The sequence below is a fragment of the Nesoenas mayeri genome, assembly GCF_963082525.1.
Source record: "Nesoenas mayeri genome assembly, chromosome: 26".
Lineage (NCBI taxonomy): Eukaryota > Metazoa > Chordata > Aves > Columbiformes > Columbidae > Nesoenas > Nesoenas mayeri.
Window position 1 is genome coordinate 3,102,524 of NC_137552.1, and position 16,571 is coordinate 3,119,094.

At 58.7% G+C, this 16,571-nt stretch overlaps 1 protein-coding gene across 2 annotated transcripts; it reads left to right on the forward strand.

The window, feature by feature from the left end:
• Positions 1 to 1,892: 1,892 nt before the first annotated feature.
• On the forward strand, positions 1,893 to 16,559 carry SMARCD2 (SWI/SNF related BAF chromatin remodeling complex subunit D2). Of its 2 annotated transcripts, XM_080360025.1 has the most exons (13): positions 1,893 to 2,171; positions 9,060 to 9,244; positions 11,446 to 11,488; positions 12,372 to 12,494; positions 12,614 to 12,733; positions 12,853 to 12,948; positions 13,699 to 13,800; positions 14,012 to 14,173; positions 14,412 to 14,509; positions 14,920 to 15,055; positions 15,178 to 15,300; positions 15,384 to 15,485; positions 15,576 to 16,559. In XM_080360025.1, exons 1-13 carry the CDS (start codon positions 2,010 to 2,012, stop codon positions 15,627 to 15,629), a joined length of 1,506 nt encoding a protein of 501 aa, XP_080216151.1. In that variant the 5' UTR covers positions 1,893 to 2,009; the 3' UTR covers positions 15,630 to 16,559. The 2 variants fall into 2 exon arrangements, with proteins under 2 accessions (XP_080216151.1, XP_080216152.1); XM_080360026.1 differs by lacking the exon at positions 12,614 to 12,733.
• The last annotated feature ends 12 nt before the right edge of the window (positions 16,560 to 16,571 follow it).

The window sequence follows — 16,571 nt, forward strand, 5'->3', positions numbered from 1 at the left end:
TGCTCCAAAAGCTGGAAATTCATCTTGGTGGTCTCATGGATGGACAGAGCCACGTGTGTCCTTCGTGGGAGTGAACACCCATTGTCATGGAGCTGAGAAGTCAACAGGAATGAGACTGGGACAAAGGACTTAAGCCCTGTAAGAAGAAAAGGGCTGAAAGGAGCCTTTTCTGACCTATTTATACATAGGATGTCTGTGCAGGGGAAGATATTCAGTGACAACCGTGATGCAAAGAGGCTTCACCATCACATTCGAATGGGTTTTGCCTATGCCTGGTACCCAGGACACTCCTGTGAAGCCACTGGAGGGGACAGACACCATCACTTTTACTGCCCATCATGGTGTCTTCACCAAACAGGGACTACACAGCACCCAGATTGCCCCAAAAATCCCAGAAACCTCCCCAAAACCACCAGGGGAATTGCTGGGACGGCAGCCAGCAGCTAAACCCGCAGCAAGGCTGCGATGCCAGCGCAGAGAGCGACTCGGCAGCTGAACAACTTGCATGTCCTTTGCACATGCGTGGCTTCGCACACACGTCTGCATGCACGTGCCGCTTGTGCAAACGCTCGGGACTTCATGCCTGCAAATGCACACACCTCATGTGCACATATACACGCATGTGCTTTCACACTCGCGCCTGTGAACACACACACAAGGAAGCCTGCACACCTACACACCTGCACACCCACACCTGCGTGCGCTAACACCTGCACGCACACCTGCACGCCTACACCCGCGTGCATTCACACTTGTGTTGGTAAATGCAGACATCTCCACACATGTCTGCACACACGCACACACCTACACATCATGTCTGCACACCCAAACCTGCACACGTTCACACCTGCACACCCGCACGCACATGCTTTCACAGTCGTGTGTGTAAACGCACGTCTGTACACACAAGCAAACCTGTACCCCCCCGTGTCAGCACATGCACACACCTGCACACGCACACACCTACACATCTGCAAACCCCCATGTCTGCACACTGACACGCACACACACCCATGCACAAGTGCACTCAGACCCGCATGCACGCCTACCCACGTGCCTGCACGCACACACACGCGCACGCACACACAGGCATCCCCCCTTGCGTGTCTGCGCACCCACACGCACTAACACAAGCGCACCCACACACACTAACACAAGCGCACCCACACACACTAACACACAGGTACCCACACCCGTGTGCATGCACACCCGCACCCTTCCGTCCCCAGTTTCTCACACTCGCCTGCGCACCCACGTGCCTGCCCGCCCCTTGCACACGCTCTTGCACACGCACTTGCACACACGTTTGCACACACGCACACACACGCACGCACACGGACATGCACACACACACGCGCGCGCACACACACACACACACACGCACACACACGCACACGGACACGCACACACGCGCGCACACACACACGCACACACACACACGCACACACACGCACACACATGCACACGCACACACACGCGCACACACACACACGCACACACACACGCACACGGACACGCACACACACGCGCACACACACGCGCACACACACACACACGCACATGGACACGCATGGACACGCACACACACACACACGCACACACACATGCACACACACGCACACACACATACACACGCACACACACACATGCACACGCACACGGACACGCGCACACACGCGCGCACACACACACACACGTACACACACGCACAGACGCGCACCGCCGTGGGGTGGGCGGGGCCATGCCTGGGGGCGGAGCCTTTTCCGCTGGAGGGGCGGGGTCACTGCGGGGGGGCGGAGTTTATCGCCGGAGGGGCGGGGCCATGCCTGGGGCGGAGCCTTTCCGCTGATAGGCGGGGCCTTTTCGCGGGAGGGGCGGGGTTACTGCGCGAGTGGGCGGAGCCGTTCCGGGGGCGGGGCCACGGGCGCCGCGCTCCGACTCCGTCTCCGGGCGCCGCCGCCGCTGCCGCTTCCGAGTAAACACCGCGGGCGGGGGCTTCCCCCCCCGCCATGGCCGGCCGAGGCGCCTTCCCGCTCAGCCCGCTGCCTCCCAGCGCCGCCCCGCCGCCCCCGGGGCCCGGGCCCGCCATCATGCGGGGCCCCAGCCCGGCTCCCGCCGCCGCCACCGCCCCGGGATACCGCCCCATGGGCCCGGCCGCCGCGCAGTACCAGGTGAGGAGGCCGCGGGGTAGGAGAATGGGGGGGCGGTGTGATGGGAACGGGCTTCACGGGGGGCGCTCCGGGGGTGGAGGGCGACGGGCCGGCCATTGGGGCCTTCGCAGAGCCCGGCCTGCCCCGGTACCCCCGCCTAAAATCCCCGGTAACGTTATTTTCTAGCCGCCTTTATCCAGGACACCTCCCGTCGTCTCGTTTCCCTTTCCAACCTCCGCTAAAAGTTACGGCGGCGGCGCCGAACGCGTCCCCGGGGCCGCACCCCCCGGTGCCCGGTCCCGGTGGCCGCTGAGACCTCCCCGGGGGCCCCGCACCCCGTTCCGGCTCCGCAGCCATTTCCCCTCGCACGGGGACGCCTCGAAACCCGTTTCCCTGTATTTTCAGTGACGGTTCAGTGCGGCAGGCGAGAAGAAACCGGTGATATTTAAGTGGTGGGTGAGGAAAGCGGGCACTGCTAAAACTGGGGGAAGTCCTCTAAAAGCAGAAGAAACCGCTCATTTTCCAGCCTGAAAACTTCTTATAGGAAGTGTATTCTGATGTACACGCAAGTTTCCGCCTCCCGCTCGCACACGCAGCTCGTCGGTTCGCTCGCGCGCACGGGATGGTTATGTTTTGTTATTGAGTTTATGGGGTAAAGCACAATCTCCCAGGCTCGAAATGGAGGAGAGCCCGGTTGTGCAACACGTCCTCACCCGCCGCCCATCGCCTGATTCGCATGGACTAAAACTCAAGAAATAAATCGAGCTGGGGGAATTTCCAGCTCGTAAACTTTATTAATACAAGATGAGGAAACAACTTCCCCCCCCCCCAACCCCGCCCCGTAGCTTTAAAAACCGAGATGGCGCAGCCGAGGCGGGTGCGAGCGTGGACCGCGGGTAACTCGACTCGGAGGCGTTTGGGGCTGAGCGGGCGCTCGATGGTTTTTCCCTGACCTTCCGTTGCGAATCCAGCCGGGAAGCTGTTGGTAAACAGCCTGACAGATGCTTGTTTTTTCCCCTCCCGTAATAACACCGCGATGATTGCAGGTGTTGGGAGCACATGACGGGCGCAGGGCGATGGGTGCTGAGTGTGGCGTCTGGCACCGACGGTGCGGGAGGCGCTGAGGCCGGTTGAGCTGAGGCCGGTTGAGCCCCGGGGGTGTCGGCGAGCTCCTCGTGTCTGGCCGGGAGCTGCATCTGGCGGGCAGATCGCACGCATGGGAAGGGAGAGCGGGTTCCGATCCAGAGGGGTCTGCCCTTTGTTTTGCAATTCCCCCGGCTGCGGAGAAGCAGCCCCTCCCCTGCTGTGGCCATCCCTGCCATACCCGGAGGACTTTTCTGCTTCGTTAGGGCCTGGCTTGATGAAGAACTTCATTATTTGAGCACTGGGAGACACAACAGGCCTCATGCACGCCGGCGAACGCTTAAGGGCTCTTTAATCACGGGATTATTAACCATACGCTCGTCCTTTTGACATCCTTGCATGCCTGCTGGTTGTTTACCGGTGGCTCAAGCAGGGAATTCAAGAGGACGACTCCCCTGGGGTGTCCCTTTTGGGAGCTGGTGTTCCCGGAGCAGAAAGCAGAGGGTTTTTTCCAGGAGGAGGATGATAACCGAGCTCCATCGGGCTCCTCGGTGGCGGCTCTGCCCGCAGACCCCCCCGTCCCGCTCCCTGTGCCAAGGCTGAATCCCAGCCCCCAGCGTCCAGGTTGTGCCAGCCAGCATAGATTTGGCAAAAAGGAGCATTTCTTCTGTTTGTTCAGGTGCTCGTTTCAGGCTTAGGAGAGATTTTTCCCCAGTTATCGGTTGATGCTGTGACAGGGAGCGAGCTTGGCTCTGTGTGGTGAAGACTGGGCTTTGCAAAGCCGCGCTTCAGCCTCGGCTTTGCCCTGTGCTGATGCTTCACTGGTGCACAGAGGTGGCAAAAAGCAGTTTGTTAGGTGATACATTTAAAGGGGTTTTTTGGCACTTTTTGGTAAGGAAGAGCACGGTGTCCATGGTCCAAGCAGCTCCTGGCCCTGACAGCATCCGCAGGTCAGTGATCCCATCCCTGGGCAGCGTGAAGGAAAGCGGAGTCGTGCTTTGGGGAGAAACTCCGGGAAACTCAAGGTATCTGGGATGAGGAGCCGGAGAAGTGTGGGATGCTGGCGTGGTGGAAGGTGGAGTAGCCTGGACGTGTTGGAGAAGGTGTAGAGTGGCACGGGAGAGATCCACCCCAAGGAAAACTGTTTCTGCTCACGGAGTGATTCGGTTTGGCTTGAAGGGGCCTGGGGACAACAGCCAGGGCTGGAGCCGCACCAGAACCATGCACAGAAAAGCTGCGATGCTGCTTGGGCTGCGTGACCCCACCCTTCCCGAGGGAGATGGTTTCCAAGGCAGGTTTCATCACAGCCTGAGCCTTGAGTTAGTTCAAGTCGTGATCCAAAGCAGATGAACGCTGTCCTGCCGGAGCAGGAAGGAGGAAGGCAAGAACAGAGACCACAGCATCCTTTGTTTCTCCTGGGGAATCGTGACAGTGAAGTTGTAGGTGGAAAAGCTCTCCAGACTTTGCTGTTGGAGGCCCCTCACTCCATCTTCCTCCCCAGGACCTTCTCGGGAGCTCTCGGAGCCGTTCCCTGGCCAGTTCAGCACTGCAGCTGCACCCAAAGCAGGTTTTATACCAGGCACCGATCTATGTGTTACAGGCTGCCAGAGCTTCAAGCAGGAACCCAACACCTTTGTTCTTTGTTCCCGCTTGCATTAGCACCCCCGTTGTGATTTGAATCCCCGTGACCTTTCCGTTCTCTGACCTGGAACATCTGCAGCTTCAGCTGTGAGGCCACAGACGGGCAGGTTGGTCTGGACCCAAACGTCTCTGCTCCCAGCACGTGTCCTACATCTGCTCAGTGTCTTTCCCTGTTGCTTTGCCCTTCTCCCTTTAATTTACTACTTCCTCGTCCATGGTTTTTAGCTGAGAAGCGATCTGACTCCTGGAGCTCCTCCTGTATCGGCACACAGCAGCTTTTCCAAGCGTGGTGAGCTGTGTTGGGGCAGTTTGAGGGCTTGTTGGGAGCGAGGTGCAGCTCAGGAGCCTGCAGCATCCAACAGCATCTCAACAACGCCGCCTCCCAGATGGAGATCTCTGCCAGCACAAATCCTGGCTCTTCCTGGCACCCTCCCAAGAGGGATTTGCTCACAGATAAGAACAAAGAGGGGAAAAGCATCATTTTGGGGGGGGTGACTCAGTTGGTCCCCATCCACGCAAAGCCCTGAGTTGAGCGGTGGCTTTAAGCCAAGCTTTTCTTGAGACCAGCCTGGCGTGGAGCTCTGATCCCATTTGAACAGGGTTTGCTTTTGCGTCTGTCCTAATGGGAAGCGGGGAGGAATTGCAGGAAGATCCGTCGTTGCCTGGCGGCTGTCCAGGGCTCTGCTCCCAAAGCCTGGGGCCAGGGCGCGTGTGGGCTCTCGCTCCCTGACTTAATGTGCACAAAGTTGGCTCGAGCCTTTCTAGATGGACCAAAACATCGGGAAGAGCCTTTTCCCCCTCGGTGGGGAGCTGCAGGAAAGGAGCTGTGGCCTTGGAGGGAAGATGAAGAGGCTCTCAAGCTGCTTTCTGAAACGCTGCTTTGCTTCAGCCTCGCCTCCGTCTTGCAGATCCATCCTGTGATTTATTGCTCCCCTTGTTTCTCCTCTCTGCTACCAGCCTCTGGTTTCTGGCCTGTCCTTCCTCAAGAAGGGGCCTTGGGCAGGCAGGGAGGCTCCTGTCACGCCAACGAGCATCCATCGGGAAACCTTCCAGCCTCCCGCTGCATCCAACCAAAGCTGGATCCCAGCAGAGCTCCCCGAACGCCCGCGGCCTGTGCGCTGACCTGGGATGAACCGCTAAACCGCAGCCAGCCCCAGCTCGTTCCTTCGCCTTTGGCAGCGAACAGAAACAAGCTGGTTTTTGTCCCATTTCCAAACGGCCCCGCTCGCTCTCTGCGGGGAAAGGCTGGACGAGGTCCAGCTCGTTCCTCGGAGCTGAGCTGATGAGGTTTGCCCTTTGTCCGCCCCACGGCAGGGACGGGGGGGACAGAGCAGTACCCGGAGGGGATGGGGAAGGACAGAGGGACAAGGGGTGTCCAGCAGGAATGAGCTAAGGAAGCTCTCGTTGGTTTGAGCTGGTCTAATAAAATTTCCTGTACTTAAGCCCTCTTGCATCCTGCTAATTTCCAGATCTTCCGAAGGGAGTTGGGGGTCAGTTTTACCCCGCTGGGGCTGTAATGCAGCTTTGTGGCTTAGCCAAGGATTTAAGTCTGTGCTGGGTTTGTGAGAGTGGAGCCTGAGGAGCCTTTGGGCAGGAGGGGAGAGGGCAGAGACCCCCGGTGGACAGGGGTGCGGAGACCCCCGATGGACATGGGGGCAGAGACCCCCCAGAACAGAGGTGCAGCCGTTGGTTGAACACAATGCAGAGACTGCCCCCACTTTGCCCATAGGCTTCTCCATTAGCAATTTGCAAATCTTGAGAATAAACTGAGAGGGAAAAAGAAATCATGGAGACTATTCTGCCTTCTCTTTTTCACTTGTCCGAGTGGTCAAACGTGGCTCACTGCTGGGTTAGAACTTGCTCCCCCAGCAGCGTCATTGCGGCTGATGGTTCTCAGATGTTTGCAGAGGTGCTGTTAAAGAGTGACAGATCTGTTCGTCCTTGCGCTGAACCTCTCCCCGCCAACAGAATTGGCTCCTCTTCTTGCAACCGAGCGGTCTCTCGCCCTCTGAAGAGCAGATGGACGCACAGGAGAGCTTGCACAAGGTGCTGTCCCTTGTGTAGAGCACTCAGATTCTCTCAACCAACTTCAGCCAGCCTCCAAATTTGAGGGATAGATCAGAGATGTGACCCATGGAGTGGCAGAGGGCGGTAAGAGAGCGCTCACAGTGTCGTGATGGTGAGCGCTGCCTTGGCCATGTCACATTTTACTCCAGACAAGCCTCATATGTTGTCACATTGGGAACGTGCCTGACCTCAGACCAGTTTCTTCATGGCACTGCCCACAACCCTCTGCATGAGCTTGAGAAACACCCAGGGTTAAGGGCGTCCTCAAAAGCTTCTGACTTCTCCATGCTTGTGGCGGCTCTAGGGAGCTGCAGGTGATTGCACGCAGCCCTGGAGCTACGCAGCTTTTCTGGGGGCTCCCAAATTTCCCATGAAAAGTTTCATAGCCTCTTCTCCCAGTTTATCTGCTCTCCAGAAGCCCCCATGGGTGAGTCGGTATGGTTACGGGAGCGCTGTCCTCCTGTAGCCAAACAGTATTTGCCACCATCTGTGTTTATTAAATTCTGCAAAGGGTGTGGATCTCAGTGCCGCTTCTCCTGGCCCTGCCACGGAGGATTTTGTGATAAACCTGCAGGATATGTGTTCGTGCCTTGCGGTTTGTGGCAGAAGAGGAGGTGCTGCTGGCCACGCTCAGCTCTTGGCGATGCCGCCGCGGTTCCCGCTGGTCGCGAGGAGCTGCGCAAATGTGGCCGATCGAAAGGAGAGAAACTCTGGGGGCTGTTTGGGGCAAGAAACAAGCTCGTTGCAGCAAGGGCAGGCTGGCGAGCCTGGGCTGGAGGTGCTGCCTCAAAAGAAGGCTGGGCAAAGGTGGAGACGGGGTTTGGTTGTGTAATGGGCTCAACCCACGCTTGCCCTCCCTGTTTTTGAGCTACCACGTGCAGCACTAATCCTGAGACCTGCTGCTGCTCAGCTTCCCAGCCGCAATATGCAGTGGTTGGTATATTTTTGGAATCTCCTTGCAGAGACTCCTATAGCCTCAGGCTCCAGAGCATGAACAACTCACCCTCGTTTTTGCGTTTACCGGCTTTTTGGGGAGGAGGTGAGTGGGTTTTGGCTCCAGCACCATCAAACCAATGTCCCCTCTGCCCATGAAAGCTGCGGAGATGGAGAGGCTGCCAGCGCTTGTCTTGTGCCCCCAGCCCTCCTGTGCCCGTGGTTCATGCTGAATTTAATGCCTGTGTGCACATAAGTTGATCAACTCGCATTGGGCTCCTTTGGGATAAAGAGGCGGCCTCGTTAGGTCTCGCCATGGCAGCGGGCGGTGGGAGGGGAACGTGGGGATGTCCTGGCACGTCGAGGAGCCTGCGGCAGGGCAGAAATGTTGCTCTGCTGGCTCGGTGGCTCTCCCAGCCTCCCGTCTTGGCAGCAGCAAGCTGGAGGATCAAAGGATCCAGGAGGCTGTTGGCTCGGACCGCGGTGGAGCAGGTCGAAGCACGTCGGGACAGCCTGGGGGTCGTGGGGTGCTGTGACCACTTGTGGGGGGGCTGCGTGGGGTGTAGACCTGGTGGCACAAACCGCTCCAGGGGCTGCGGAGGGGCTGCGCGTGGTTGCTGTTTGTGTTGTGGATCGTAAATGCTCTTTATGGGTCCCTGGATGGGGAAGAATGAGCTGTTGGAGCTGCTGCTTCCATCCCTTGCGACCGGGAGCTCCTTCCCACCCGGTGACTGGTGCTGTTAGAAGTTGGGATCGCCCCACTCCCTTCCCGGGTGTTGCATCTGCTAACGCTGCTGCTTTCTGGAGAGGAACCCACAGCACAACCCACAGCACAGCCCCTGATGTCCCTGGTGTGTTGGCTTTGTGGACAATGGTTCCGGTGACACCCCAGGTCCCACATCTCCTGCGTAGTGGTGGCTCAGGGCCATCGACGGCTTCTGCTGCCAGGCTGGGGTTACCCAGCGCTCAGCGGCTTCTGCTCATCTCCATCCTGCTTCCCCACTGCTTTTAGTGCAGCAAGGAAGGCCACAGCTGCTGTCCTCCGTCCGCTGTCCCTCGCTGTCACCTCGGAGCAGGTTACAGCCTTGGGGATCTCTCCCAAAAAAGAAGCGAGAGAGCAGATGGTGTCGGCTGCTCCAAGCCTGCGTTTAACGCACATTCTTCCTTTCTTCCCTTCCCCACCAGCGCCCGGGGATGCCTCCTGGCAGCCGGATGCCCATGGCGGGGCTGCAGGTGGGACCACCGGGAGCGCCCCCGTACGGAGCAGCGTCCCCGCTGAGACCCGGCCTGCCGCAGTCCATGATGGATCCCTTCAGGAAGCGTCTGCTGACCCCCCAGGCCCAGCCGCCGCTGCCCGCCCAGAGGAGAGGGTAAGGGGCCAGCACCCTCCTGCTCCCCAACACATTTCTGAGCTCCACACCAGTAACCAAAAAGCCTCACTGCACGTGTTTGTGCTCACCAGAAGCTCCAGAACCAGCTGCTCAGAGTCTTTCCGCCTCCTCTGGACATGAGGCAGGAATTGTTGTCCTGAGGGTGGTGAGAGCCTGGCCCAGGTTGGCCAGAGAGGTGGTGGCTGAACCATCCCTGGAGACATCCCAGGCCAGGCTGGACGGGGCGCTGAGCACCCTGAGCTGGTGAAGATGTCCCTGTCATGGCAGGGGGGGCACTGGGTGACATGTGCAGGTCCCTTCAACCCAAACCTTTCTATGATTCTCACGGGGGTCTGTGCTGGTTCCAGCAGCGCAGACATGGCTGGAAACGGGGGGACATGGGTGACAGGTTGCAGAGATGCTCCCCAGAGCTGCAGCTCTCGGTAGGACTGTTGGGGCTGTTTCCACTGAGCTGCAGGGCTGTGCCAGCTGCTCCTCGCTTGTTTACAGCGCCGCTAATCCCTTTGCTCCCTTTCTTTCTCCACGAGGGCTTCTTGATTGCTGGAGGCTGTTTCTCAGCACAGGGTCCCTTGGTCCTAACAGATCCTTAGGTCGCAATCTGTGCAGCAGGACCGGCAGCCAACAGCTCGCCTGGCTCTCTCATCCCTCCACAGGGTGTCACAGCCTCTGTGTGTCCCTTCCGTGCTCCAGAGCAAGCTGGGGATTAAGGACAAGGGGCAGCTCGCCACCGAGCAAGGACGTCAGCGGCCAGATAAGGCTGCGTGGGATGAGCCGAGCTCAGCTGGTCGAGCATCCCTGCTCCTGGCTGGCTGCGGGGATCAGGAACTGCCAGTCGCGAATGGCGTGGCCAAACCGTGCAGGGCAGGAAGGATTTAATGAAGCAAAAAGAGCTCCGAGAAGTGCTCTGCCCCCCTTCACTAGGGCTGCCATCCCAACGTGTCCTCCTGTGCCAGCAGCCGCAGAGCACTGGCCAACATTGGCCACCGCGAACGCCCACGTTTGCTGCCAGGGGAAAGGGACCTGCCTGCTGGACTCTGCCCTGTCTGTCGCTCACGTGTGCGGCAGAACGGGAGGAGGATGTTTCCCTGTGTACCCAGGCGTTGAGCGTGAGTTTAGTGGGGTATTGGGGTGAGGGGTGAAAGGAGAGCCCAGGGCCCTGGAGAGAGCGAAAATGGCTCTGAGCAAGGCTGCAGTGGCTCTAGAGGCCACTCTGCTGCTTCTATCCGTGATGATTTCAGCCCCACTGTGACTACGTTGATTTGTTTTAAGCTGTGTTGAAGTGAGCCCCTGGCACTGGGCTTTGGTTTGTAGCGCTGGGAGGATGCGATGGCCACTTGCAGAGAGGGAGGTCAGGACCGCTGTCCTGCCGGCGGGAACACGCTGCAGCTTTGCCTGGTGCCACCTTCTCCTCGCTCCTGCCCTGCGGTACCTTTAGCAAGCGGCAGCAGTGAAGCAAACTGAACCAGGGACTGGATTTCCTTCCCTGGAGATATCAGATCACAGAATCATTTTGGTTGGAAAAGACCCTCAGGATCATCGAGTCCACCTGTTCCCCCTCCCCTGTCCCTGCCCCATGTCCTGAGAACCTCATGTCCGTCTGTCCAGCCCTCCAGGGATGGTGACTCCAGCACTGCCCTGGGCAGCCTGTTCCAATGCACAACAGCCCTTTGGGGAAGAAATTGTTCCCACATCCAACCTCAACCTCCCCTGGCGCAACTTGAGGCCGTTTCCTCTGCTCCTGGAGCTTGTTCCTGGGGAGACCAACACAAACACGTGCTCTAGGTGATCAAGACCTTCTCCCATGGAGTCATCTGGGCTTTATAATCTCTTGCTCATTTACTTTCCGGTTCTTCTTGCAAGTCTAAAGTCCCTGTCACCCCGAGCAGCCCCCAGACCTGTATCCTGCAGCAGGAGCCTCCTCACCTGGCTCACACTGAGCTGTCCCCAGTGGCACTGCCACCGTGACTGCTGTCCCCACAGCCTGGCCCCATTCCTGCCCTGGACGGGGACAAAAGAGCCACCACGCTGCTGGTGTACGAGCAGAGCTCAGCGCTGTCCTGAAACCTGCTTGAGCAGAGGACGTGCAGCAGCTTCCCACCGGGCAGGTGACAAGGTGTCCTGGAAGAGCTTACAGTGGCGGTTGGTTGGTTATTTTGTGCCTCTCTCTGTGCTTTTTGCAGGGTGAAAAGGAGGAAGATGGCTGACAAGGTCCTGCCGCAGAGGGTGAGTGCTGCTCTGGGTGTGCGGGAGCAGCGGAGATGCTGGGGGGATGTTAGTGCAGCTGGGGTGATGAGGATCGCGCTGAGCTGCATCCCGCCTGCCAGCACTTCTGCTCTATCCCAAACAGACCTGGAAGATCTCTGTCCCCTCCTCTGGGGTGGCAGGAGAGGTTTGGGGTGCGCACAAATTGGACAAGCAGGACTTGGGATAAGAAAGGAGCAGCTGTAGCTTGGGGTGGAGAACCCAGGAGGACCCCACACTCCTCCTGGGGGTCCCTTTTGACAATCTGCATGTAACACTGGGCACAGGGACAGGCTCTGAATGGAGCTCTGCAATGTGATGGGGTGTTCAACCTGGAGAAGAGAAGCTCCAGGGAGACCTTATTGCAGCCTTTCTGTACTTAAAAGGGGCCAATAAGAAAGATCGGGACAGACTTTTGAGCAGGGCCTGTTGCCATAGGACAAGGGGTGATGGTTTGAAAGTAAAGGAGGGAGATTCAGGCTGGACATGAGTCAGGAATTGTTGCCCTGAGGGTGGTGAGAGCCTGGCCCAGGTTGGCCAGAGAGGTGGTGGCTGAACCATCCCTGGAGACATCCCAGGCCAGGCTGGACGGGGCTCTGAGCACCCTGAGCTGGTGAAGATGTCCCTGTCATGGCAGGGGGGCACTGGGGGAGCTTTAAGATCCCTTCAACCCAAACCATCTGTGATTCTATGTGGGCAGAGCTTTACAAGGCTGTGCTCCTCGTTTAAAATGAGAAATTGGTGCTATGTGTCACTTGGTGACTCCTTGGCCTGTCAGCCCAGCACCAGTAGCCTTGCTGGGGCTGGTGAGGGGGGACACAGCCCCATCCCAGCACACAAGGGACCGCTCTTTTCCATTTGCCAGATCCGGGAACTGGTCCCAGAATCCCAGGCCTACATGGACCTCCTCGCCTTCGAGCGCAAGCTGGACCAAACCATCGCTCGGAAGAGGATGGAGATTCAGGAGGCCATAAAGAAACCACTGACGGTGCGTGGTGGCCCTGGCTAGCTGCGAGAGCTGGGGGGCTACGAGGTGGGTGCTGCTGTGGGTGCTGCCAGCCACCCCCTCACTCCGAGCATCCCCCGCTCTGTTTTCCTCCCCCACAGCAAAAGCGGAAGCTCAGGATTTACATCTCCAACACTTTCACCCCGGCCAAAGAAGAAGGGGAGGGCGGTGAACGCGTGGCCTCCTGGGAGCTACGCGTGGAGGGCAAACTGCTGGAGGACGTGAGGCTGCGGGCAGGGACGGACGGGTTGTGGGGGGAGAAATGGGGGATGCACCCCCTGGGTGCTGGAGGTGTGTGTGGGCTGGGGTCAGGCTGAGCCTCTCCTGCTTTGTTTTGCAGCCCAGCAAGCAGAAGAGGAAATTCTCCTCCTTTTTCAAGAGCCTCGTCATTGAGCTGGACAAAGAGCTGTATGGGCCAGACAACCATCTGGTGGAGGTGAGATGGGAGCTCCCAGCGCTGGATCTGCACCCTGGGCAGGGTGGAAAGAGCCCTTACCCGTGGGTGATGGGAATCGGGCTGCCAGGGCTGTGATCTGAGAATCACAGAATCGTTTTGGTTGGAAAAGCCCTTTAAGATCACCGAGTCCAACTGCTCCCCCACGCCCGGCACTGCCCCATGTCCTGAGAACCTCATGTCCGTCTGTCCAGCCCTCCAGGGATGGTGACTCCAGCACTGCCCTGGGCAGCCTGTTCCAATGCCCCACAGCCCTTTGGGGAAGAAATTGTTCCCACATCCAACCTCAACCTCCCCTGGCGCAACCTGAGGCCGTTTCCTCTGCTCCTGGCGCTTGTTCCTGGGGAGCAGAGCCCGACCCCCCTGGCTCCAAGCTCCTTTCAGGCAGTTCAGAGATCAGAAGGTCTCCCCTCAGCTCCTGTTCTCCAGCTGAACCCCCCAGGTCCCTCAGCCGCTCCATCACATTTGTGCTCCAGCCCCTCACCAGCTCCGTTCCCTTCTCTCCACTCGCTCCAGCACCTCAAGGGTTTTTTTGGCGTGAGGGGCCCAAAACTGACTCCGGCATTCGCAGTTTGGACTCCCCAGTGTGCAGAACAGGGGGATCCAGGCTGTTGGCTCCTGCGCAGAGTCCCAGCACCATCACTCTCTGCTCCAGGCTGCAGATTTTAAAGCCTGTCAGGGGTGTCTTGTCACAGTCCTGGAGTTAACCAGCGTCCCCTTGATCTCTCGTAGTGGCACCGGCTGCCCACAACCCAAGAGACCGACGGCTTCCAAGTGAAGCGTCCCGGCGACGTCAATGTGAAGTGCACGCTGCTGCTCATGCTGGATCACCAGGTGGGGACCCCGGGGGTGCTGCTTGTGCCCCGCTGCCCTTTCTCCAGCACGGCTCATCCATGCAGGGGTATCTGGTGGGGACAAACGGGCTTGGGCTGGGGCGGTGGAGGGGAGCACGGAGCGCCAGGCATGGACCCCGCAGCCTGTGGTGACACAAGTGCAGCGTGGAGCCAAATGCCAGACCCCTCCCTCACTCTGCGTGTCCCCACAGCCCCCACAGTACAAACTGGACCCCCGCCTGGCTCGCCTGCTGGGGGTGCACACCCAGACCCGCGCCAGCATCATGCAGGCGCTCTGGCTCTACATCAAGCACAACAAGCTGCAGGACAGTCACGAGAAGGAGTACATCAACTGCAACCGCTACTTTCGCCAGGTCAGCGCTCACACCACACGCTTTTGGGAGGAGAGGACCCTCTTCCCACACACAGTAAAGCCAGAAATAACATTTTCTGGCTCAAAACACACTCCAGTCTGAATTTATGGCCCTTCCCCAGGCTCTGGCTTGAACCCAGCAGCTCGCTGTGCACAAACCAGGGCTGGGTGACTCCCCCTGTCCTGCGTGGCCCTTTTGGTGGCCACAAGCATCTCACGTTCTGCTCTGCCCCTCTCAGATCTTTAACTGCGTCCGCATGCGCTTCTCCGAGATCCCCATGAAGCTGGCGGGGCTGCTGCAGCACCCGGATCCCATCATCATCAACCACACCATCAGGTGGGGCTGGAGGGGGCGTGGGGCGGCACTCCAGGGGCTGGGGGGCTCTGTGGGGTGCAGGGACACAGGGCGTCCCCCTGGTTGGGTGTGGGAAGGGAGGGCAGGGACTGCAGGGTCTCCATCCTGAAGCTGCAGCGAGGGCAAGGCGCTTAGTAGGGGAATCAGCAAATTGTTTTAGTTAGAAAAGCCCCTCAAGATCATGAAGTTAATTATTCCCCCACCCCTGTCCCTGCCTCATGTCCTGAGAACCTCATGTCCGTCTGTCCAGCCCTCCAGGGATGGTGACTCCAGCACTGCCCTGGGCAGCCTGTTCCAATGCCCCACAGCCCTTTGGGCAAGAAATTGTTCCCCACATCCAACCTCAACCTCCTGTGGTGCAAATCCCCCTCTAACTCCCCATTTCCTCCCAGCGTGGACCCCAACGACCAGAAGAAGACGGCCTGCTACGACATCGATGTGGAGGTGGACGATCCCCTGAAAGCTCAGATGAGCAACTTCCTGGCTTCCACCACCAACCAGCAGGAGATCGCCTCCCTGGACGCCAAGGTGTGGGGACCTGCAGGGTGCAAGGGACATTTTGGGGTCCCACAGAGCTGGAGAGGGAGCTTGGTGTCCTGTTCTGGGTGGGAAGACACAACAACTTCTCACAGCCCTTGTCACCTCCCCAGATTCACGAGACCATCGAATCCATCAACCAGCTGAAGACGCAGCGCGATTTCATGCTGAGCTTCAGCAACAACCCACAGGATTTCATCCAGGAATGGATCAAATCCCAGAGGAGGGACCTCAAGGTAAAACCCTGGGATGGAGCTGAGTTGGGGGGGACACAAAGGGGTGCAGCCCTGTTCCTCACCCCATGTCCCCACCACCCCAGATCATAACAGACGTGATCGGGAACCCCGAGGAGGAGCGACGAGCCGAGTTCTACCAGCAGCCCTGGGCGCAGGAGGCTGTGGGCAGACACATCTTCGCCAAGGTGGGCTCAGCGCCGTGCCGGGGGGGCGGGATGAAATTGGAGGGGTGTCCCTGGGGCAACCCCTGACCCCCCCACCCTGTTCTGCTGCAGGTCCAGCAGCGTCGGCAGGAACTGGAACAAGTGCTGGGGATCCGCCTCACCTAAAGGGGCTTGGGGGGGCTCCTCGCGCCGCGCTTGAGCCCGATGGTACTTGCGACTGGAATCAAACACAACAGCACTTGCACAAACCCCATGTGCCTGGTGGGGGTTCGGGGCCACCCGCACCCCTGGGCTTCCCCCATTGCCGCAGGCAGAGTGCGGAGGGTCCCCCGCTTTCCTCCCCACCCCCAAAAATCCCGCTGCTGCGTTAACACCTGTTGCTTTAGCATCGCGCCCTTCGCATCCCTTCCCTCTGGCCAAAACCCCCGAGCGGGAGGTGCTGCCTGTCTCCCCGCCAGCCCAGGGCCCTGCCCCTCTCTCTTTTCTTCAACCAAAGTTTTTCGTCATTCCAAACACCAGCCCTGACCCCCCCCGCACTGGTGCCCGATGTTTTGCACTATTTTTGTGACCAGGTTTTATAAAAAGAAAACAAAAACAAGAAAAAAAAAGTAAGCATTTTGTACAGTGGGTTTGTATCTGATTAATATATAGAGTTCCTGGATCTATGCAGTGGTTCGTGCTGGTTGCAGAGGGCTGGCTTGGCCCTAACTCTCCTTTTTTAATACGTAACAAAGGTTTTTAGCGTTAAGTTTTTGACAATCAGTTGATGACTCCACCCCCCGCTACTGTTTTTACTAATTAGTGACTCATGAGACACAAAGTTGGGGGGTGGAGGGGGAGGAGGGGCTCAGCACACCCCCCCAGTCAGAACTGGAGACACTGGGGAGCGAGGGGACCCCAGCGCTGGGCTGAGGGGATGGGGCCACCACCCACTCAAGTGCCTTAACCCCGCGGGTCCCCCCCGTCCGGGGGTGCAGGAGGGGAAGGGGGAGGCGTTTACATATTCCCAGGGTGTCCGGCTCAGGTGCCTGCTCTGCCTCTTGTGTAACCATTTGGTTTTTTGTCTATTTTGGATATTTTGTAATAAAACCAGTTAGCAGCAGCTCG

What these genes read in the sequence shown, in the direction of transcription:
- SMARCD2 (XM_080360025.1), top strand. Translation starts at nt 2,010, where the DNA reads ATGGCCGGCCGAGGCGCCTTCCCGCTCAGCCCGCTGCCTCCCAGCGCC. An exon ending in ATCATCAACCACACCATCAG is followed by an intron (nt 14,510 to 14,919) that starts GTGGGGCTGGAG and finishes ATTTCCTCCCAG; the next exon opens with CGTGGACCCCAACGACCAGA. An exon ending in CCCAGAGGAGGGACCTCAAG is followed by an intron (nt 15,301 to 15,383) that starts GTAAAACCCTGG and finishes CCACCACCCCAG; the next exon opens with ATCATAACAGACGTGATCGG.